The sequence below is a fragment of the Chanodichthys erythropterus genome, chromosome 20 (assembly GCF_024489055.1).
Source record: "Chanodichthys erythropterus isolate Z2021 chromosome 20, ASM2448905v1, whole genome shotgun sequence".
Classification (NCBI taxonomy): Eukaryota; Metazoa; Chordata; class Actinopteri; order Cypriniformes; family Xenocyprididae; genus Chanodichthys; species Chanodichthys erythropterus.
The window spans coordinates 28768274-28793195 of record NC_090240.1 but is presented as its reverse complement, the minus strand read 5'-3'; the positions used below and the strand labels follow the sequence as shown (position 1 = coordinate 28793195).

Here is a 24922-nt window from a genome sequence, read left to right as displayed (position 1 = left end):
ACAAAGCCTTCTTGCTACTTTTGAAGTTTTTCCATCCATTGTTTCAGTTCCTAAACATCTGAAAAAAAAAGCAAATGTGTAGACCATCTCAAAACCTTTTTGAAATGAAATATTTAGTTTGAGTATTTGAGCAGTGTATTCCATTGGTATCACCAGGAAGATTATTTATTTTTGTAATAATTTCAGTCTTCAGGTTACATTCGTATATAAATTTTTAGAGACACTAACATTTACAGGATAATGACAGAATATTATCAAAGATTAAACATCTAAAAAACATGTTCAAAATCAATAAGAAATGAATTGTGAAATTACAAATTATGGCCAAGGATTCATTCTGGCAGAGTACAGCTGTCTTGGCATATAGATGTTCCAAAAAACAAACAAACAAATAAACAAAAGTGTTTGTGCATAGTGGGAGGAATTGAAAAGATAGGAGTGTGGAAGCTAATGCTTTTCAAAAAGGAAGCTCAGGTTCAGTTTTTAACCCCTTGCCTTCCAGCCAAAACAAAATAATCAGATGATAAAAATAATAATACTCAAAAATGACAATGTATTATTATATAACATGTAATATGACAACAATTAAACAATGGCAACAATGACATGAAGGACAGAATCGAGAACTAGAAAGCAAACAATAACAGCCAACAAGTGAAATAGAAAAAAGGCCATTTGTACATGTTATAAATGAACGTGATTGAGGAGGTTTATCGAATCAGTGATAGACGACCCATGTGATGGAAAAGCTCCAATGGGAAGTTTGTAGAGATTGTAGGCATTGTGGAAGGGGGTGTGAGTGGTCTCCGGTGTTCAGACCTCAGGCACAGAGTGATCCATTGAGGACTTTAGCAGGCCACCTGACATCCTGCAATACACAGATTAGGGCCGTCATGATCAGACAATTCATTTTGATACAAATTCTTCAGACTATTAATGTCCGTTTTGTTCATGTCATGCTGTAAATACACATCTACTCATTTGTGCATCCCTATTTATTAATGCATTAGAAATTATCTTTTTTGTAACTGCTATACTACAATTATTATATAATTTAAGAGTATAAAAAAAGCTGATCTCACTTCTTAATCATGTGCTCGTAGATGAACTTAGGCATGATGGTGATGGTCATGGCAGTGGGAGATGTGGTCAGGATGTCCTTAATCTGAGTGTCCTGTAGACAGAAAACAAAATACTTTACTCAACAAATCTCAAATTGATAAATTAATTTGATTTCTTAGAGTAAGTGATAGATCTGGATCTCAGTCTTGTATTGAAATGTCCTTTTTAACATTATAATAAAAACACAAGCCCATAAATATAAAGGAAAGCTGACATGTAAAAATGGTACTGGGACATGACAGTCCAGATTTAAAGGCATATCCTGAAAACACAACCGTGACCCCTCTCACCTTGAGTCCAATGACGTTCTGGCCGTTGATCTCGCAGATGTAGTGATCGGTGAGCAGGCCATTGCGGGCAGCAGAACCATCCTTCACTAGAGACGTGATGCGTCCGGATTTGAAGATGAAACCCACGTGTCCGGAGCTGTCCTTATGCATGGTGACTGTGCGCTGGAATGGTCTGGAACACAAAATACATAAATATGATAAACAGTTAATCTCTATTTACATAATCTGTGGTATTATGTTGATTACCACAGAAAATAATTTTGATTAAACCCTTTTTTATGCGATCATGACATTGCATATACAGTGCTTAAATTTATTAGACCACGTCATAATAGAGTTACACGTCTGTGACACACACACACACACACACTGGTGTGGATTGACCATTACAGAAACATAAAAAAATGACTTTGGTAATCACCAATACTGTTTGTTTAGGGCAGTTGAGGCACAAACGTGGTAAATTTGTTTAGCACTGTTAATGACCTTACTGTTTGCATTAAAGTTAAATGATTCATGTCTCATACTAACATGTATTTTGTCCATTGGCTATACTTCTAAAAATGGGTATTTAAATGTTTACTGCTTGTAAGTGCCTATTTTAAATAAATTTAATTTTATGTTGTTTTTTTCACCCAAAATTACTTTGTGGTAATCGCCACTATGCCACAGATGATACAGAGCTTAATTTGGATCAATTAGGTACCTTCCTTCTTTTCATATTGAATTCAAAAAAATATTACAACCACCAGGGGGCAGCAAAGAATTACACAAATATAGTAATACACCTATCATGCTGATTCTATCTAATTTATATACATTTTCAGGACAATATTCAGAATATTTTGTTAATGTGTTATTATATATATATATATATATATATATATATATATATATATATATATATATATATATATATATATATATATATATATATATTTATATATATGCGCAAAGATATATAATACATTTTAAATTACAATAATATTTCACAATGTTACACTTGTTCTGTATTGTTGATCAGCCTGGGTAAACATACGAGACTTTATTTAAAAAAAAAAAAAAACATATCAACCCAGAATTTTTGATTGGTAGTGTGTATATATACTGTATAGACCGAAATGACTGACCTGTCTCGGACGATGAGCTCAATGCGTTGTTCAGCTGCTGCCTTCAGAGCTTTGTGGGCCTTATCTGAGCTCCAACCAGCAACATTCTGCCCGTTGATCTGCAGAACCTGATCTCCAAAACGCAGACCGCCCAAAGCCGCTGGAGAGTTTGCCTGCACTAGCTGGACAAACACTCCCTAAAGAGAGAGGAAATGACAATGCATGAAGATAATGACACCTCAAAACAATATCACATGTTGCTTATGATTACAATGACACATATGCTGAGAATGAGGGTGTAATGCCCTAGTAAATATTACCAGTTACTCACATTATCGATATCTCTGAGTCGGAGGCCGACCTTTCCTTCCTGGTCTTTGCAGATGATGACCTCCCGAAGACCTGGGCGAATCTCTGCCCTCCTGATACCCACGTCTGTACCAGTCACGGGCCGCACCATCCCGCCCACAGAACTTGGAACTGCCACTTGCTGCCAGGATAGAGAAAACAATTTTAATTCATTCTCATATGTGTGAGTGTATTGGTCACATGATACAACCATAGACTAAATGTATTTCTCTGTGATCTGCTCGTTAAGCCTGACGTCATGCAACACTGTTTCCAGGTCCAAACGCTTTGTCAGATACCAAAAGCAAACAAGAAGTGGTACTAATATAATCACAAGTGTGCTGTAAAACTATCGGGGGAGAAAGAAAGAAAAATATTACGATCCTAACCGAAAATCTCCATACCGAAATCCCAGATGGCCAGACAGGGATTCATCTTTTATGAATCATTTAAATATTAGTGTCCGGGAAGCCGTGAGCCCAGAGACTGTAGTATATGTAACTGTAACATGAGTTTATAAAAGCTTACTTTCAAATGTATAATATAAATAAATAGTGTTCATAAACTGCAGCTGAGCTAGGCTTGGACCCGGAAATGGTATTCCAAACAACACAACTTAAGTGGATAGCAACTGCAGTCCATGCAAATGGTCTTATGCAGTACTTCCCAAATTTAAATTTTGCCTTATTCAGACTATGTCAGTGGATAAAAATAACTAGCAAAACCTGAATCAAATCTGAATTTTTCATTACTTTCATTACTCCAGTCTTCAGTGTCACATGATCCTTCAGAAATCATTCTAATATGCTGATTTGCTGCTCAAGAAACATTTCTTATTATTATCAATGTTGAAAACAGTTGTACAGCTCAATATTTTTGTGCAAACTGTGATACACTGTTTTTAGAATTCTTAATAGAAATAAAAACAAAAATTATAAAAGTTTTTACTGTGACTTTTACTGTGAATTCAATTAATTTATTATTAAACTTAATGGTAGTGTATACAAATACATTTTTATTTTTGGCATTTATGCCTATATTATGGTAGGACAGTAGAAGCAGTGACAGGAAGTAATAGGAGAGAAGAGAGAGGATGGATCAGTAAATGACCACAAGCCAGGAGAAGGATATGGCTCTGACTAATATTTCTTTTGTTGTATAAAGTTGTATAAACTAGAATTAGTTATAATGTATTATAAAAGAACAAGAAATAACAATGAACAACAGTATATTCATTAACTGTTAAAACTGTTGTTTTACTGTTACTGATATCTAATGTGTTAATTAATGTGAACAAATTAGTTACCAAATAAATGACTGCAATTAAACCTTGTTATTTTTCAGTTTCTTTTTAAAGGTGCCCTTGAATCAAAAATTGAATTTATCTTGGCATAGTTGAATAAGAGTTCAGTACATGGAAAAGACAAACATTGAGTTTCAAACTCCATTGTTTCCTCCTTCTTATGTAAATCTCATTTGTTAAAAGACCTCTGGAAAACAGGCGAATCTCAACATAACACAGACTGTTACGCAACAATAATAACTGACATGATCCATGATTACATGATATTTTTAGTGATATTTGCAAATTGTCTTTCTAAATGTTTAGTTAGCATGTTGCTAATGTACTGTTAAATGTGGTTAAAGTTACCATCGTTTATTACTGTATTTGCGAAGACAAGGGCCGTCGCTATTTTCATTTTTAAACACTTGCAGTCTGTATAATTCATAAACACAACTTCATTCTTTATAAATCTGTCCAACAGTGTAGCATTAGCCTGTTAGCCACGGAGCATAGCCTCAAACTCATTCAGAATCAAATGTAAACATCCAAATAAATGCTATACTCAGAGGAATCGATGCATGCATGCAGCATGAATGATGAACATCTTGTAAAGATCCATTTGAGGGTTATATTAGCTGTGTGAACTTTGCAGTTATACAGTGCATAAACACTTATAGTCGAGAGTTCGGGAGGGCAGGGAGCGAGAGATTTAAAGGGGCCGCAGCCTGAATCGGTGCATAGTTAATTTGTTGATTTGGTGTTGATTAATGGGTACTTGAGCCTTATTGATTCAGCATTACAGCTGTGACGGTACAAAAAAGGTTGGGAGATGCTGGCCTAATGTTTAGTACTTTGAACACTGAATATCATTTTTAAGATGCCTTTAGAAAGCAGCCTACATTAGCAACACTCCAACACAAGCCTTATGGTGCATGAGTCATTTCTGAGCTCTGCTTCCAGGAATGATGCTGAAAAGAATATATGGGTTATGCTAAGACACCCTGTGGCCAGTCTGAACTATTCACAAAAAAAGCAAAAAAAAAGCACAAAAGCTAACACACATACACAACTGCTGCCTGTTTCAAAGCTTACACAATTACCTTGGCTGCTTTAACAGAAAATATTGTACAAGACAACAGTGGCAGGGTTGGAAAAACAGGTCTTAGAGCAAACTAAACCAGGCAAGAGTGGTTTAACTTGCGCTGCTAGGAAAACATTTGAGACTCTGAAATGTCATTGTTTGCATACATTTAAATATTTCTTGATGAGTGGCAATACTTAGGAACAGGGAAGAGAAACCCAAATTGAACTCTTAAAAACAAATGTGTACTAGAGAAACAGAGACAATCAATTTTTGTACTTCTGTTTTGTAATTTCCACTTCTCAAAGCACACATTTATGCCATGCTAAAGCAACACAAACACACACTTACACTCTCAGCCACCGGGACCAGCGCAAGGTTTCTCTGGACCTCATCACTGTTCAGACTGAGGCCCATATAGTCTCCCAGCTCCTCGAGATTCGGATACAGAGCTGGAGGGAGAGAAAGAGAAAGCGTTTCATATATGTAAGTTTTGAATTCTCTATATGATACAGAGCTAATAGCTGACATAGTAGCTTAGTGATGATTAGCCATTAAAAAAATCTTAGTTTACACAACAAGCAATTGAAAAAAGCAGAACATAGAAAAACAGAGAACTGTGAAGAACAGAGAGTTTAAGTGTCGACACTTTACAGTCGCTGGTTTCAGATTCTGGCCATGAATGTTTCCATCCAGTAATTATTTCCTGAGTTGAGTCAAGCTACACTGCTTGCTTCTCTTCCTCCTACTTCCCCCAGCACTCTGATAGGAAAATGTCTGCCTGTGAAACATGTTCCTACACAAACACACACTAGCACACCAGTCAGTCTCTAGAGAAAAAAAATAATGACCTATTTAGTGATGGCCGATTTCAAAACACTGCTTCAGGAAGCATCGGAGCACAAATGAATCAGTGTGTCGAATCTGCTGTTCGGAGCGCCAAAGTCACGTGATTTCAGCCGTTGGCAGTTTGACACGCGATCTGAATCATGATTCGATACGCTGATTCATTTGTGCTCCGAAGCTTCATGAAGCAGTGTTTTGAAATCGGCCATCACTAAATAAGTCATTATATAAACTAATATTAATATTAATATATATTAATTATATAAACAAATATTAATATAAGAATATTAAATATTCTCGTCGCTTTATAATATTAATATTGAACCACTGTACTCACATGAACCGAATTAAATATGTTTTTAGTACCTTTATGGATCTTGAGAGAGGAAGTGTCCATTGCTCCCAATGGAGGCCTCACGGAGTTATCGGATTTCAACTAAAATATCTTAAAGTGTGTTCTGAAGATTAACGAAGGTCTTATGGGTGTGGAACGGCATGAGGGTGAGTAATAAATGACAGAATTTTAATTTCTGGGTGAACTAACCCTTTAAAGATGCTCTTTTGTTGGTGTGTTTGTGTTGTTGGTTTTACTTCATGACTTGTTAAATATGGATTTTTTTATACAAACGCATTGCTTTGCCTCAGAAGACCTTTATTAACCCCCCGGAGTCGTGTGGAGTACACATTTATGATGGATGGATGCAATTTCTTCAGCTCATACCCGTGAAATATCCCAGATTGTTTTCATCAGAAAGAACAAAGTCATATACACCTAGGATGGCTTGAGAGTGAGTAAAGCCTGGGCTAATTCTCATTTGAAAGTGAGGTAATCCTTTAAGGTTAGAGAAACTTGAGCTTCTGAGACCATCATTGAAGTTACAGTACTGTGTGAACCACAACCTTAAAAATTATTTTTTAACATTCTTGTTGTGTAATATCCCAGCAGTGTCCAGCGAGGCTTCACACAACAACACAATGAGAACAGATAGGTGGAAGGCAGTGCTGCCTGGATAAGAAAGGGTTCAACTTGAGCACTTGTTTTACACTGAGATTAAAAAAAGGAAATAGGGAAGGCTGATGCACTGTTGTTGAATTGCTTCCAGATCACCTAAGGCATGTCTTCATTTCCTGTTTGACAATCCAAAAAAACACTGGCGTGCCTTTTATCTCTATAAAAACAGCTCTCACGCAGCACTCCAGAAATGAAAGAGAGAATGGCATGATAAGGGAGAGGGAAGCAAGACAGACGGCGTAAGAAGCATTGAAATGAGACAGGCAGGAAGAGCCCGGGACTCACTGGAGCTTGGCATCCCCTGTGTGGCAGGCTGTGGCTGGTAGACGCCCTGGGTGATGGCTGGGGTACTGGAAGTGGCATTAGCAAACTGTGATTGTGCCTAGAGGAGAAGACCACATGTGAACATCCACTATATTTCAATTCTAGATCTTTTAAAGTGCCTTAATCATGTGAATGGTTAATAACACTTTAAAAAACATTTGTTTTTAAATTATAAAGCCGAAATAATGAAGATGAGAAACTAAACCTAAAACTGAGACAAAAAAATATTTGAAAATGTAAACAAAATTATTAAAAAATAAATTAAAATTGAAAATATAAAAATAAATGGCAATTCAAAATATTGATAGATACTATAATAGTATTTAAATAATACACATTTTTAATGCTTACCCTAATGACCTTGTCCACTTTAAGGTCCTCTAGGGATGGGTACAATGACATCCTAGAAAAAACACAGCATTAAAATGGAGGAAACAAGACGCTCAAGAAATCATGCTTTCAGTGAGCTCATATAGAGCCATATTGCCTAAGTTTGTTTTTCAGCTGACTAGCAACCACATGACTCCGGCGGGAATTGAAACCTATACTAATTACATGGGATAGACGAGGGAGTGTATTAGGAGCACACAGACAACGACTGCTGCTTTGATCAGGAACAAAAACACTGAATTCATCAGGATTCTTCATCATAACTGACCCCTTCATGAGTGCGATTCTCTAGAAATCAAACACCCCCACCACACACACACACACGGATGTGTCACAGCTCTCCAGGCATTAGCGCAGTGTTGGAGTTGCTTTCACATTGTGAAATGATCCACCTGTGAATCCATCTGTGTCTTCTGCACAGTCATCCTCGTTGACATAAAAAAGAAAACATGCTGATAAACCACAAGGAATATCTCCAACAATAACTCTAGCTGCACTTCACTTCAGACATAGGAGTAAATTTCACTTCACAACAGAGGAAGAGGCACATATAAAACCCTACAACACTCAGTCCATATGCACAAATAAAATGATCCAATTTGACTTAAAGACAGTCTTGCGCCAATAACTTAGAAGAGTATGGTGCTAGAAACATCAATGATCATGAGTTATGCTTACATAATACTATTAGACAAATGTTTAACAGATAAAATACACATTTAAATAACTTCAGACTGTTACATCTAACCTAGTTTGACATTTGTCTGTGGCTTTTTAGAACTATTATATTATATATATGTTACATTTGTATTATATTTTATATATTTAATAATGATGATAATAATAATAATTAGGTCTGCATGATATTGAAAAAAAATGGCACTGCGATAGTTTTTGTTTTTCTGCAATATATAATGCGATATGAAAAATATATTAAATATATCAAATATAGCTCTATTTGGAAAGAATTAATCATTCTAGGATAGTTGAGGTGATTTTGAAGGTGAGTGAAGACACAAAATAATTAATAAGTAATAAATAAAGAGAATAGAATAAAGACAAATCGTGCTTTAGATATTTTCAGTTAAGTCTAACAGTATTCAGGTACAGAAATTGAATAATCAAATGTTAAATAACACTGCATATTCTTCACTGTATAAATTAAATATAAATCTGTGTTAAAACTACAAAAGTGATCTTTGTCTTTGTTTAATTAACATTCTCCTCTCGTGGGAAAAAGAACATGTTCGAGTTTACAAGCGCTTACCAGGATCAACTAAACGCTGGATTTTCAAAAGCATGTGAAGTTCGCGGCTCCATTGTTGCAGTAAACTTGAACATATTCTTGAATGAATAATTTATAGATGCACACCAGTCTGTTATTGTAGGGACTAGGGTTGCACGGTGTACCGGTACTACGGTAGTATCGCAATACTAAAGCTTCAAAATACTGGCGATGCCATTGTACTTTTTAAACGGTAGTATCGTCAGTACCGTAAGGAATGTTGTATGTGCGGCAGGTACACTTTAAATGAACATGTGTGCCTGCAAAAACATTACAAGAGACTGCCGTTGACTGTTTGCTGTGCCCTGTGTAGTAAATGCTCTATAGAATTAGTGCCTTATTGTTTCCTGATGCTTCAGTTAATTTTGCAATTACATAAAGTTGCGCTTCCACGTTGTTGTTCGCAGTGCATTTAATCTGGAGGAAGGGTCTGAAATTCACTTAATTAGCATCATAAAATCTTTATATAAGACTGAATTCTCGCAGTTTTTCCGTTGGTCATTTGGCCACTTCTGGAAAAGATTAAATAGTTTGTTTCTAGAAACATCTTTGCAAACACGATTCAGACAAATGTAATTCCATTCATCAATAAGTTATAGCGGGTTTGCTCTCGGTTCTTATCAATCTAAAAGTAGGTCTATTCTATAATTTTTTTTCCACCAACATTTTTATTTCTATATTCAGATTTTTATATTTGAAACATTAATATCATAACATTATTTATGCAATCGTAATGAAGTGTAAATGCATAAATGTTACATCGTAATGTCAGTTCATACAGCTTCTGTGCAGTGCTAAGATGAATTTTGTTTACAATGATTCATTTGATTGGAAATAAAAGCCTGTTATTCATTCTCATTAATGAAGTATTCAGAGAAAAATCTGGTCTGTTTTCATGTTGTTATGAAAGTTTGGTTCATTTTGTATACTACTTGGTATCGTGATACTTTAGCTGGTATAGTATCGTAAGACATTTTTATGGTATCGTGACAACCCTAGTAGGGACAGTGACTTTACATTTTCAAGTACCTAAACGTGACATGGAACAAAACGTACTGTGATTGGTTGCATTACACGTCAGTCAAAAGTCCTCTTGGGCGGTCCTTGGCCAATGAAAGCTGCTATAGAGTCCAGACCTTCTGCTACATGAGACTAAGCAATCGGTGATCACATGCATGATCGTCAAACTTTGCAATCAATCTGAGAATCACGTGCGTTTTGAACTAGCGGCAACTTCCCCCTTAAACTGCAATTCATCGACTGGCTGCTAGGGACAGGCTCCAAAAGAGAGCAGAATCTCATTGACCCCTCATGTTAAAATGCCCAACTTTACAGCAGAAAATAAACATGTTTACAGCCTGGTACAAATTGTAATTTTGCCCTTCATGACAACTCTGAGGGGGGGTGAATTTTTTAATAATTCATCCGTTTAAATTATATTAAGCCTTAAAGTTCTGCATAATTAAGGGTGATCCAACATGTTATTTCAGAAAATACCAGCCACTGAATTTGGCATCTCTGCTGTGTTTGTGCTTTTTTCTGGATTATTTTATACAATTATCAAATAATATGGCTTGCTGTGAAGCTATATGTTTGAGACAGATGTGCGTCTGTGTACATGTGCACACATGCGGAAGATAAACACACGTTGTTGGATCGTCTTGGCATTGGCAAAAAGTTTTGTTCGTGAGATTTACTATGACAATGACTGGAGAATATGCCTCTCAAGACACCACAAACTCTGACAGCACTGCTTGGATATTATAATTAAAACTAATGCACTATTTCGAAAAATTATACTTTGGATGCGGGCTTATTTGTTTGTGAAAGTCTAATGTATACGATCATATACAGTTTTATAACATAAATGCTGCTCAGGTTGCATAATTTCTTGAACGATGATGGAGAGCAGATCATTCAGAAGAAATGCGATGCAAACAATGGATAATATATCAATATTTCATGGATTTAATGCTTTTGTGGACAAAAAGTACTGTTGTTTGTTTTTCAATGGACGCTCATGGATATTTTATCCAAGTACAACGGAATGGATTCATCTCGCGATCGCTATTTCATTACAAAGGTATGAAGTCCCGTTTTGATTTTACTTGCTATATTGCACATCCGACACAAATTACAATATTACTATTGCTGGAGCATCTATATCGTTAAAAAGACACTGCAGATTGACAGTAAACCTTTAGAACTTTCTAATGATATAACTTTATTCATATTTTAGATAGTGTCTAAGATAGATAGCTTCTTTAGCCTGCTAACATGATCACGTCGTGCTAGGCGGACGTGGTTTCAGCAACCAGGCACCTCAGTTCCCACCACATCCCGCCTCTTTGCCCATTTTCAGTTATCCAGCAGTGACGCACGTTGCCAAGATGGCAACGACTGCTTTTTCGCTTCAAAAACGCTCTTCAGAAATCTATAGGTGACATCACGGACACTACGTCCATATTTTTTTTTACAGTCTATGGTTTTGAACCGTGGTGTCTGGTCTGTATGGATTAACAATCTCTGACTATCGCAGATGCACACATTGAGATTTCGATGCTACAACGATATATTGTGCAGCCCTAATAATAATAATAATAATAATAATATTTACAAATTATATAGTAGCTTTCAGTCAAAAATAAAATTATTCACCCATTTTAGCATTGCTGAAGTCTAGCACTAAACATTCTAAAGAGATGATGTGCATTCTAAAGATGTCATTGAACATTCTGAGATGACATACCATTAAAGAAATATAGAAAAACTTCAATCCATGAGATTTTGGGTTGAGAACAGTAGTAACAATTTCAACAATTACAGCTACAATCATCCAAGAACACATCACTGCCATACATGCATACAGTAACATGCATTTCAGAGCTATTCATTATAAACTAAACACTCTGGAACTGTACAATGTGACTTCATATCAAATGGTTGTCGTACAAAATTAAATTGCCAAGAGAGAATATAAGCAGCTTAATAAGAACTAAAGTTCATGATTTAAAAAAAAAAAAAAAAAAAAAAAAGGACCTGAGCACCCCCTCCACATTTAACTAGGAACATCCCACCAAAAATCATCACTACAGAGCCGAAGCACTAACCATAATCCAAACAAAATTAAACACTTCCTGACTGTGCCCTTTATCTTATAATGGAAGAGCAATGAGAGGTTACATGCTTTACTGGGAACAAATCCATACTTGATTGGGGGTGGGGGGGGGATAAGCCAGAGAGGTACCAAGAAATTACTAAACTACTTAAAGACAGAAAGGAAAACCATGAATGAGGGAGTGATTTAAGTTACTAGAGGAAAGGCCAACAAGAGAGATAATACAAGCATGTGATTGATGGATGCTGACGTTAGTCATAATCATATGACAGTGATCACATGATGTATTGTGCATTTCAGTCAACAATACCACTGCCTGTAGATCATCAGGTTACTGTATACGTCACAACAGCAGAAACCAAGATCAGATGCAGGAAATGACAGAAATGCTGCTCAACAAGAGTCTAGAGCGATGCCCTACTGTGGATTATATGGTTAAGCATAGACAAAGCTTATATAATATACACAATCTAGCAAGAAGCATCAAGTAACAGCAAAATAATGTAGGCAGACATGGTGAAATGTTGGGAAATGAGAGAAAAAGCACATTGCCTCACTTCCCTGAAGTGACATCCCACATACTAATGAAAATAATTGGTGGATCATTATATGAACAAACTAAAATGGGAAACGGGAGCTATTTAGTTAGAATCAGTCTGACCGGAGCACTACCAGTGACTGGAAATGAAACAAACAGCCTGGAGACCTATTCAAGTCTCTAATGCATGTAAGAACACACAGGTTTACAACCAGATTAAAGAGACTGGAGCTGCTTATTCCATAAAGTCAGATTCAAGACTAAAGCTAAAGCACATGCTCCTACACGTTGACATATCGCACAAATCTGTTAAACTCTCACAGACGAGACATGACCACAAAAAAGTAAAAAAAGAAAACTCTCGCCCACATGCTCATGAATAAACTCCCACACTAGTGCACACAGAACAGCTCATGCAAACCAACACATAGCCTATGCCCTCTTCATGTCATTCACAGACCCTGAAATGTTAAAGTAAACATGCACTGAAATATCTGCTCTGACGCTTCAACCACAACCAACATGTCAGACACAGGCACTAAATATAATGAGACAGAGTCCTACCACACAAAACACTGTCTCTCATCGCATAAAAATGTCTCTGTGGTACTAAAGGGCCATTATTTCCTGTCAAGAGCACTCCAATAAAGTAGAGATGTCTCCAAATAGTGGACTAATGGAGACAGTGAGCAATCTTCTCACAGACATGTATGCCTCTATTGTTTGACGCTCGATCTAGATCAGCTACTCGCCAGAAATCAAGTGTGGGCACAAAGTGTGTCATAAATCAAGCAGGCATTAAGGACGACTGGGAATCTCATCATTGAGGCTATATGTCGTCTGAGGTCAACACCTGTTATCAGTGTCATTTTCATTCAGGTCACAATGAAACGCAAGTAGCAGCAGATCTTTTCTTCCATAATACAAAGTACAAATCATAGTGAAAGGAATCACCAAAAAGACTTGAGCTTGACTTTAAAATAAATTTAAAATGAGCACAAATTACTTTTACGTAATGAGCACAAATTACTTTTTAAGTTTTAGATACAAAATACAACACAAAAAATGAAATAAAATGTAAATAAATATAAAATGTAAAAATATAATAACCCCAAATCTGAATAGATCAACCAACATTGTGTAAAGTGTCACTTGAAACTAATGCAAGATAATGCAGAATGATTTCACACTGCTTTAATCTGGTTTAGATGATATCTTTAACTAAATGTGGACTAGCATTATTGCAGTAAAATCACTAGAGCAAACTTAAGTTAGGGGCAAAGCCAGTGGATAACTGTCTGGTTGAGTGGGTGAGGGGCCTTTGGTATGGGGGAGAAATGGGCAAAGCAAATTTTCAGGCAGACTGAATGAGTGCTGAGCATAATAAACGACTCTCCCATGGCAACAGTCTGTAACCCTATTGACTGAGTCCAGAAAAGGATTCATGTGGCAATAACCCATCCACAGCTTTTGGGGAAATATAATGATGCTGTCATTACCTAAATTTAATACATTTTATTATGACTACTTCAGACTCTATATTTGTGACATAAACGACAATAGTGAAATGATGCAGATTATTCCAGTGGACTGATGACATCATGTGGGAAAGTCCCTTCATCCAAAAAAAGAAAAAGAAAAAAAAGAAAGAAAGGAAAACTTTAAGCCTTTTAGGTTAGTCAGCTTCACTCTTTTGTTTGTTAGTTTGTTTTCCGCCATTCGGTCATCAATAATTCAGTTCTTTCCATTATGTTTTTATTGACTCAACATACAGGTATAATCGAAAGTAAAACTTGTTTCTCAAGAAATATTACTAGGTTTCATATGTCAGTGACACGCATCCTGGCATCAAAAACATTTAATACGCCACATGCGAAAACGCCTGGAAATTTTGATTGAATGTTACGTGATTTTAGTAAGGTTAACTGGATAAACATGCATTTAAGACAAACGTAAATGTGTTTTTTCCCCTCTCTCTCTCTGTCTATATATATATATATATATAGTAGTTTATCCGACGATGACTTTATAATGATTTTCTGCTCTAAATTACCCAATATCTGTAAACAAAGGCGCTGACAACCGTTTTTAAATATAAACTAAGGTTTTATACTCCATGTCACCGTAAATTATGCAAAATTAACTAAAAATATAAGCATCCGGACTGATAAAGACTGTATTTGTTGTGTTTAGCTCTCGAGCTAGTCATGGTTACTCCGTTAGCAATTGCACAATAATGCTAATTACACGAATGAAGTTCGATGTCTTTCTCCTTAAAATAGTGGCCATGTAATAGGTTTACAAAAATATCCTTAAACACAATAATATAATAAAAATAACGTAATGACGAACTCGGTAAAGTGGCCACGAGCACGTCTTTGTTCTTCGTGTATGTTAGCAGCAGCAGCCTGGTTAAGTTTAGCTTCTGTTAGCCAGCGAGTCCCACATACCTGACTGAATAAATCACTCTAAAGATCATTAAAACAACAATATGCAGCATAGAGAGTGTCGCGTCTTACCTTCGGCTTTCAAACGAGCGACTTCTGAAGAAATGGGGTAAATGTAATGAGAAGGAATGTAAACAAGCTGAGCACAGTAGATGGGACCCTTTTCCTCTTTAGGTTGAAGCAGAAGTGAACACAGATGGGAGGTGAGAGAAAAAAGTATGCGTGAGCGTACAGTTTCTGAAGCTTAGTAGCTCAACTTCCTGTTAGTTATAGACTTCATTTTGTTTCATGACGTTATTAACTTCTCATTGATCGTGGGACTGAGGCTGGGCTGCAACTTCTATTTATTCTTTATTACTCATTAACTCAACCACTTTGACTGCCAAATACGACAGTTCCTCCAGTTATTGTTATTGTCATTGGACTGATCTGAAATCTCGATTTTCTTGATGGCAGTGGTGTTAACAGTTCTACCAATATATTACATTTACTAGTTCATAGATAGAATGACTAATGTAATCATTCAAATATGTTTCGGTTGATTCTATCTGTCTTGGATCAGGGTCCATAAAGAATATAGTGCTGAATAACATCAACTGTAAATTCACTGACCTACAGTTGAATCTCTTTACCTCTGTAAAAGTCTCCAGCTCTTCAGTTTACATTTATTATAAGACAGCCAGCTGAACACAAATAGAATTAAACATACATAACAGTGAAATAACAGAAGCAAGCAACCTTTCCCAAAACATGTCACATTTTAATTATTTTATTGTTTTTTTGTCTATATGACAATACATAAATATACAGAGCATTACAGAAATATTAAAGCCATATATTTGATGCTTGACCTGCAATCACAGAAATCAACAGCATCGACTCAAGTATTTATGCGTCTGCAGATTTCATTTGAATTAAAAATTATTATCATGTCAATACAAAAAGTACTGTCACTGTATCTGCATCCAATATAATCACATCAATCATCTATAGGCAGCACGGTCTACATTAACAACAACAACAGATGGCTGCAAATAATTTAGCTTCAAAATGTATATATTAATGGCAAGTAGATGTGTGATGAAAATAGGGTAGGCCACAATGTGCTTTTCAGGCATTGTCCATCTTTGAAAACAAATAGTTCCAGCTCAATGAGAACACAAAGTGCCCATCTATTATATTTATTAGCAAGCTAATTGATTGTTTTTAGATGAAACATGATCACAAAATCCTTAAGCACTAAATATGGCATGCATCCATTGCTATGGTGCCAAATGTGCCACCTACTCAACTACACAACCTAATCATACACGGAACAAAGTAAACACTTCAAATAACATTTCCAAATAGCTGCATGTTATTAATGCAAGAAAAAAAAACGTTGCTCACCAAATTGACAGAAATAGCAGTACTAATACTTCATCAATGTATAATTATCAGCCTGGTATACTATAAATTGTGATTACAGGACAGCACTTTATCAGCTGATCCCTTCTGATCGCTTTGTAAATATACAAAACCTGTGGAATTCTGGTGTAAAACACACAAAGAGGCACAAGAATTGTTCAAGAATTTGCTTCTTTGTATACTAATCAAAACTAGTGAACTATTGAACCAGTGTAAAGTCCATCTGTTCAAACCTAACAATTCAAATCAAGTAAAATTGGGACTTCATTATGAAGTCAAGAATATGTGATTCGTTAATTCTCTTGAACTTTTATTTAATTGATAAAAGAACAAAGAAAAGATTTTCAATGTTTTCAACGACAGTCCTGATAGTATTTTTTTAAAAAATATAAACAAATATTATTTTTTGATGGCTGCAACACACTTTTAGCCACTGTGTCACATCAGCTTTCCTTTCCTTTCTTTTGGGAATTGAGGATTCTAATTGTTGCAGTTTTGCAAGTGGAATTTTTGCCCAATCTCGCCTGATACAAGACAGCTGCTCAATCTTTGTCTGATTCTCCTTTTCATACATTTTCAATAAGAGACAGTTCTGGACACATCCCTTCTGCGGTGTAGAGCATCTCGAAACCACACTGATGTATGTGCATAATGAGGCCTGGCGATGTCTTGTTTACCAGGAAAGATCTCGATGCAAGTATATGTCTCTGTACAATCCCAATATACACTTCCACATCAATGGTACCTTCACACACAAGTCACCCATGCCATCTGCACTGATGCACCCCCATACCATGACAGATTGCTTTTGCACCTGTCGCTGGTGAAAGTCTGGATGATCCCAGAGGGCTCAAAAGTCACGCGCATTAAACAGAAGTTTCCTGCCTTGCCCTACGCTGACTGAGATTTCCCTGGATTCCCTGAATCTTTTCACAGTGTTGTGTTTGGTAGATGGTGAAAGACCTAAATACTTTGCAATCTTGCATTGAGAAATGTGATTTTTGAATTGTTTGACAGTTCTCTCATGAAATTTGGAGCAAAGTGGTGAGCCATGACTCATCTTTACTTACAAAACCTTAGTCTTTGGTGGATGTTCCTTTTATACCCAAACACGATACCCTCACCTGGCTATTACCAATTCACCTGCTAATTGTGGACTGTTTCAACTTGGATATTCTGTAATCTTTTCACTATTATTGTGCCTCTGTCCCAACTTTTTTGGAGTGTGTTGCAGCCATCAAAATCAAAATTTGTTTATGCTTACAAAATACAATTAATTTGGCCAGTGAAACATTTTCTTTGTAATTTTGTCAGTTAAATAAAGCTTCAAGAGAATTAACAAATCGCAGATTCTTGATTTTATTGCGTTTTACAAAATGTCCCAAATTTTCTTGATTTGGGGTTGTATTTTGATAGTCCAATTTAGACATTCTGCTAGGTAAGTATCTTTGCATCTGCATGTCATGTCATGTCATTAATGTATTACTAGTGTGTCTGTTTAATATCTGATGATAACACTTTATTTTGATGCTTTCCAACAGACTATAAGTAACTTTGCAACTACACGTAAACTTATTCTACTAACCCAAACCCTTAGACCTAACCCTAACCTAATAGTCTACTAATACTCTAATGAGAGTTATTTGATTATGTAGTGGCAAATTATTGAGAGTTAGTTGACATGTAGTTGCAAACTTACTTAAAGTTAGTAGAATGTCTAAAGTGGACAACTTAAAAAAGTGTATTTTTTAAATGTAAAAAATATTAAATGTAGTTTATTCATTTATTCAATGTAAAAAGTAGCAATGCAACAAATATTTAAATTTTTATATCCCAAACATAACATCTTTAAGATAAATTTATCTCAATTCAGGGATAAAATCGCAGATTTTTGTAACAAATTTGTCTGCAGTCACATTTGTACTTGGTCTCAAGCCAACAACAACAATCACAGTGCGAGAAAAAGTCACAAAAGAGAATACAAGTCTATCACAAGGCCAATGTACACTGCACCGACAGATGGCGACCAACGACAATAGGCACTTTGCTGGGTTTTGTCATATCAGCGTGTTACCCTGTCAGCGACTGTTGGCGTTGGTCGCTAAATTAACATGTTGAATCGGAATTTGTCGAGTTCAAGATTAAGGACATTGCAAGGTTTTTGGTGATTTGGTGATATCGTATCAATTGCACAGGAAGAATCTTGGATTAAAATTAAAAGAGTTAGTTCAGATGTAACGAGACCAAAGCAAAGGTTTGATAAAAATGACGCACAGATCTTGTGCCTAAAACTTTAAGAGTGGGATGCTGAATAAATGTGGTTCTGAGAAGAATTACTAAAAATACAGCCTGAAAGAAAGAGATATTGATTTAATTAAGTTCCAATGTTAAGACTAAACTTTTGACACATGAAACAATTGTAAAATAATAAAAAATTAATAAAAAAGGCAGTGAAGAGCATTAAATCACTCCAAACTAAGAAGCTCCACATCAAAGATGAGGGTGGCGTTTGGGGGAATAATCCCAGGATGGCCTTTATTACCATAGGCAAAATCAGGTGAACAGGTCAGCTTTGCGCGTTGGCCCACACTCATCTAAAAGTCACACAAATATAGGCATGAATTATCCATATTTTTTCTATTGAAATATCAATCCTAGACAGTCTGGATTTGGTAGTTCTTTATTAAGATATTATTTAAACTTCTTTAAACTCAAAAAGTGTTACCTATGATTTTTCTGAGTAGACAAAACACCATCACGCACCTGCGCAATACCTTCCTCCCAGCCACGGATCACTTCCTGTTTACCAATCTTGAACTTAAATGGCTTGTCACGGTCACGGGAAGAGTCAAACTTTCGTCCATCTGTCAGAGAGCCTGAAGATTTGAGAGGAAAAGGACGAGGCCATGAAAAACAGGAAATGAGGTTAGAACATCAGATAAATAGGCTACGTTATTATTGTTCTGTTCTATCAGGGGGATTTTCTGTCCCTCTAACACATGTCTATAGCAGTAAATTATCAGGATATGAAACATATATCTCTTTCAGTAACATGGAGTGGAATAACATATCCACATAGCCATTAGACTGCTGTGAGTCAGTCAAGCAGAAAATGGATCCACTTATGAACACAAATCAGGGATCAGATAAATTCATTCTGTATACTATACACAGTAACTGTTATAATGCTCTTTATACAACAGTTATTTCTGGTTCTCGAATCTGATGGGCTGAGAGGTCTTTCCAGCCATGTGATATTCTACCAGTATCACCACGGGAACCGTTTCACTGATTGAATTATTCTGCTGTCAGCATTCTCACAGCAAGTGTCATGGTGGACAAGCAAACCCACCATATTTTTATAGATACTACTGTTATTTTGTAAAAGAATGTAGTTTTAAGAGTTTTTAAGGTGAGAATGTAGTTGTTTAGACCTCAGATATGTGATTTTCACACCTGTTTTGAAAATTTGTACAAGCTCCAGGCCCTCTGCGACCATTCAGTGCTCCTGTACCCGCAGAGAACAACTTCATCTCGGCCAGTCCTTCAGGAATTTGCAACTGGCTCTTATGTAGATAGTGTTTAAACATGAGGTATAATTCGTTTTGGGTATATCAAAGGGGAAATCTTTGGTCTTATTAATATATTACATGTTCCAGAGCTAATAGATTTGACTTAAGGGCTATATTAAGTTTCATAACTTTATATTTACATTGAAATTAAATCCTGTACTTACTAGAGCGCTGCTTTTGTATACTGAACTGATTGCTTGTGTTTATTTCCTATTTTACCTCTGATACTGTTATAATGGCAATTGTTGTTCATTTAAATATTATTGTTCAATAAATAATATTTTATATAAATAACATGCTGTATTTTTTGGTATTGAGAAAGAGTCCATTAGTGATTTCGACTTCAATGAAAGTTACATTAATACGCCATGAGATGGTAGCAAAGACTGTTTTCATGAGTGTGTGAGTCAGTCAAAGACTTTTATATTGAAATGGACTGAAACAAGGAAACAAGGACATTGTTTTTATACTGCATTCACACCACCACCTAATTACCATAATCTTGAGATGACAACACATGACGTTATATTCAGAGCTGTTCACGTCCTCGGACTGCATTTCTATGTCACTACTATCACTGCCTAAATTAATCTACAGTACAGTGACCACATGGTACATGCGGGAGCTTACAGAAATCTTACAAATTGTAAAGTGCTTTTTATGAGCCAGAATCTCATAGTTACAGTAATTACAATATGGCATGAATGCACCTTTAGTTTAAACATCTTATGAGACGCAACTGACAAATGCATTGACTAGCGCTGTCATGGGAATGTCTTAAATGTTAAAAGGACAAAGATCCTCAGCAGACATTCAAACTGATTTTGTGATTATGAATATAAGATTGACCTGAAGAATATCAGCTAGATGCAGGTAATACACTCGCTCAGGCAATATCTCTCTCATAATATTCTACATATTACAGTGAGTTTCAATGAAGGGACTCAATGTTCCTTCGTTAATAGTTCTAAAGTGACGTTTTAGATTTAGTAACAGAGGCTTGGGCTCAACTGTTAAAGGATTAGTTCACTTTCAAATTAAAATTTCCTGATAATTTACTCACCCCCATGTCATCCAAGATGTTCATGTCTTTCTTTCTTCATTTATGGTTAAAACGTATAAAAATTTATAAAATAAGCGATGGTTTCTCTAGATAAGACCCTTATTTCTCGTCTGGGATCGTGTAGAACGTTTTGAAGCTGCAATGAAACTCTAATTTTGACCTTCAACCATTTGGAGGCCATTGAAGTCCACTATATGGAGAAAAATCCTGGAATGTTTTCCGCAAAAACCTTAATTTCTTTTCGACTGAAGAAAGAAAGACATTAACATCTTGTATGACATGGGGATGAGTAAATTATCAGGAAATTTTAATTTGAAAGTGAACTAATACTTTAAATTGTCAACTTAAGATTTGAATCTGTGGCGGAAGGAAGTAGTTCCTCACAAAAGAAGGTTTTTAAAGACACCGTTGATGTTCTTATTTATGTACACATTTGTGCCGTCAAAACTGTTGTATAAATGCAATATCACACTTATAGCCATGCGATATGGCTGTATATCAGCACGCTGTGATTGCCTATAGCCTCGTTCCTATGGCAAAATCACAGCCGTGCTGATATACAGCCATATCGCATGGCTACAAGTGTGATATTGTGTTTATACAAGAGTATAGTGCTCATTTAACAACAATGGTTCTTGGCCTTCTGACCTGTTCCTATGACTAATAACAAAGACTATAGAATAACACAACACGTGTTACTCGTATTGTTTTGAATAGGACAAAGTGCAACGCGCAATATAGCGGAATAAGCCCCGCCTTCTAAATAAGAGCCAATCGCCGATTGGTAAAGTCATCGAGTCACTACGGTGGCCATTAGAAGCTCCGGTTCCTATAGAAACAGTCAAACGCACACCTCCCTAATGAGACACAAGAGACGCGCATTAACTTGATTCAGCCTGAAAAATACAGTTTTTTGTCATGATTCAAGCGTTTAGAAACAAAATTTATGAGGCCGTTGTTGTCAGATTTCATTGGTGTTTTCAAATATTAAATTTAATCGAAAGCTTGGTAAACAGCTTTGGAGAATTTAATGTTTCCCCATTCAAAGAGATAGGAGCTGCACTTGCATGCCCGAGAGGCGTTTCAAAGATGGCCGCCGAGTGAAATGACTTGTCTTAAAGGTACAATTTGTGATATTTTTTTCCGCTAGAGGTCGCTAGAAGCCTATTCAAAACAAAGGCGTAGTTTGATGACGCCAAGTTTTAGAGCGGAAACTTGGGACATGTGGTCTCCATCTCAACGGACGGTGCAAAAGAATAGGGATTGGAGTCTGGAAGAACTCATGTTCGTGGATGCGATTATTAACGTTACTGTAGTATGAAGCAGAGCAGGACCGAGTGTTGCGGGAGCTGAATGAGGAGCTGGAGCGATTGATCAACACACGCCTCACGAGCAGCGGGACTTTTATTATGACACAGTCGCCGGCGCCGCTTCCGCTTTTCCGGTCATGAGTTTACGGGAGCTGTCCTTGTCGACAGAACCAGTGGCAGATGGTAAACAGTAATTATGTTCCATAAATAAGTAACACAATCCACCATAAAACGTGCAAGAAGTAAATAAGGAACTGCTTGAAGCAAGCTAGTGGTTTGCTGGACACTAGACACTACTTCCGCATTTGTCCACGGCACTGTTGTCATGTGGTTTCTACGTCAGTAAAGGCGGTAACAAAGGTAAATGACGTCATTGACAGGCGACTGCACTGCCCCGTGTCACTGTTTAGAATGGGAATTTTCTCATGATTTACAAGTAGTTGAAAACATTAGAGATATTGTTTGTAATCAGCTGGACAAAATATATAACAGTAGCCTAGTGGTTTTGGGATATTTTACTTCAAAAATGTTACATATTGTACCTTTAAAGGGACTTTGCTAATAAATGAACTATAAGCATAAATCAAGTCCAGGTGAAATATCTATCTCACACGTAATAAAGAAATAATGAGATGCAAGCCCTGAACAAAAAATATGGACATTTTTGTTCTATATATTTTTTAGCATTTTTCCTATGTTTTAATTTTATGTTTATTTAATTGTGTAAAAAAACAGAAATCGTAGATTTTAAAAATACTTAGTAAAAATAAGTAAATACTCTAAGTAAAAATAAAAAGCTTTATTAAAAAAAGTTTATAGCGAAAATAAATATGGATAAAATGCACCACAAATAATTTTATTTTTTTTTTATAAAAAAAAAATGCAAATTATTTTAATTCGAGTAAGGGTCATGAGAATAATGCCAAGTTCGAAATGAAAAAAAAAAAATGTGCGCTGTTTTGGCACAATGTTGAATATTATATCAAGGTTGAACAATCATTTTAATACAAGAAGCGTATAGAATGCATGCAATTTTCTAGCCTATAATAATGTTTCAACTGTGTATGATAAACTTTCCGAAATTTTAAGTATATTTAATCCTCAAATAAACTACTTGACAGGCGGAGATTTCTTAGATAGTATGAACAATTAAAAGACAATCACAACATCCCAGGGATCGACTCACTCCAGACAGTGATAATCCGTCTATCCGACGCCGCCAACCTCGCGATCCAACAAAGACTGTTTCAAATCTCAGCTGTCAAATGAGGATCATGTCTGGGGACAAATGCTTTGCGTGCAAACAATACACAACTAATGATGTATCTTGGCTTTATTTTTCTTCTTGCTTTATAGCTATTTTTTACTGTATCTTTACGGCATTTCTACTTTTCAGATGTTTATATTTCTTAATACATTAACCTTTTTTTAAATTAAGCCAAATTTTTACCATAAAGCAACAAATATCCATATACACTCACAATGTGCAAACAGGGCAAGACTAAAACATCCGTACACCCACCAAAATAAAATTTGAAATTCAACTCACCAACATAATGCACCACACATGTCTGTCCTTTTTTGGGAAAAGTCCTCCCTGCAAGAGCAGCGTGAGGAGAAACAGGGAGCAGGAGACAGATGAATAATATAATGATATTAAATGCACGCAGCTTGACAAATAATATGATGCTTTACATGATAGAGGCTGCACTGGGGTAATTTACCATCGCCGGGGGTTATGGTCTCGATCTCCACTCCCATTTTGTCCCGCTCGTGTGTGTTTCTGAAGATCCCTCCCGCACACTGTTTCACTCACAGCTGTTTGCGGGCAGAGAGAGAGAGAGAGAGAGAGAGGAACGATGCTGTCGGGTCACATGACCGCAGCGAGAAGACGTGTTGTGCGTCTGCTGGAAACTCAAAAGAGGGGAGAGGGTCCAATGGCATCGCACTAAATTAACATGCACCCCTCTGATGACTAATGTGACCCGTCCCACATGAGAAATATAGTAATAGGACAAATAGTCATATTAAAAAAACAAATAATGGGTGTTTTAAAGTCTATTATTATTATTGTTATTAAAATCAACTTTTATGTTAGCATGCAAAAAGTGATAGAGAGATAGATAGTTATTGACACAGGGAGTTATTGCAGATTTTCACCTCTCCTGCAGCGTTCCCTGTTTGAATCCCCCAGCCTCCTGCTCATTGTAAAGTACCTGTTACATAACATGCTCTCAGCACTCACTGTATCTGTAGTGGTGTAATGTGGGTGACTGGAGTAGCACATATCCACCTCCCACGCCCCCTCCATGAATAACTTGTCAGTCACCCAGCTCATGTTAATTGGTCTTAAAGGGATAGTTCAACCAAAAATG

The 24922-nt window shown here is 36.3% G+C and overlaps 2 protein-coding genes across 2 annotated transcripts; both read right to left on the bottom strand.

Annotated features, from left to right (window-relative positions):
• Window positions 1-125: 125 nt before the first annotated feature.
• sdcbp2 (syndecan binding protein (syntenin) 2) lies at window positions 126-15465 on the bottom strand. Its single transcript, XM_067370617.1, has 9 exons — window positions 15268-15465; window positions 7769-7820; window positions 7379-7475; window positions 5587-5687; window positions 2853-3011; window positions 2543-2718; window positions 1413-1584; window positions 1083-1174; window positions 126-868 (listed from the first exon to the last, which is right to left on the bottom strand). Exons 2-9 carry the CDS (start codon window positions 7817-7819, stop codon window positions 814-816), a joined length of 903 nt encoding a protein of 300 aa, XP_067226718.1. The 5' UTR covers window position 7820; window positions 15268-15465; the 3' UTR covers window positions 126-813.
• A 453-nt stretch (window positions 15466-15918) lies between these two features.
• fkbp1ab (FKBP prolyl isomerase 1Ab) lies at window positions 15919-24355 on the bottom strand. Its single transcript, XM_067370619.1, has 4 exons — window positions 24272-24355; window positions 24097-24144; window positions 19366-19478; window positions 15919-19196 (listed from the first exon to the last, which is right to left on the bottom strand). The coding sequence occupies exons 1-4, from the start codon at window positions 24306-24308 to the stop codon at window positions 19068-19070; spliced, it is 327 nt and encodes a 108-aa protein (XP_067226720.1). The 5' UTR covers window positions 24309-24355; the 3' UTR covers window positions 15919-19067.
• Between the last annotated feature and the right edge of the window lie 567 nt (window positions 24356-24922).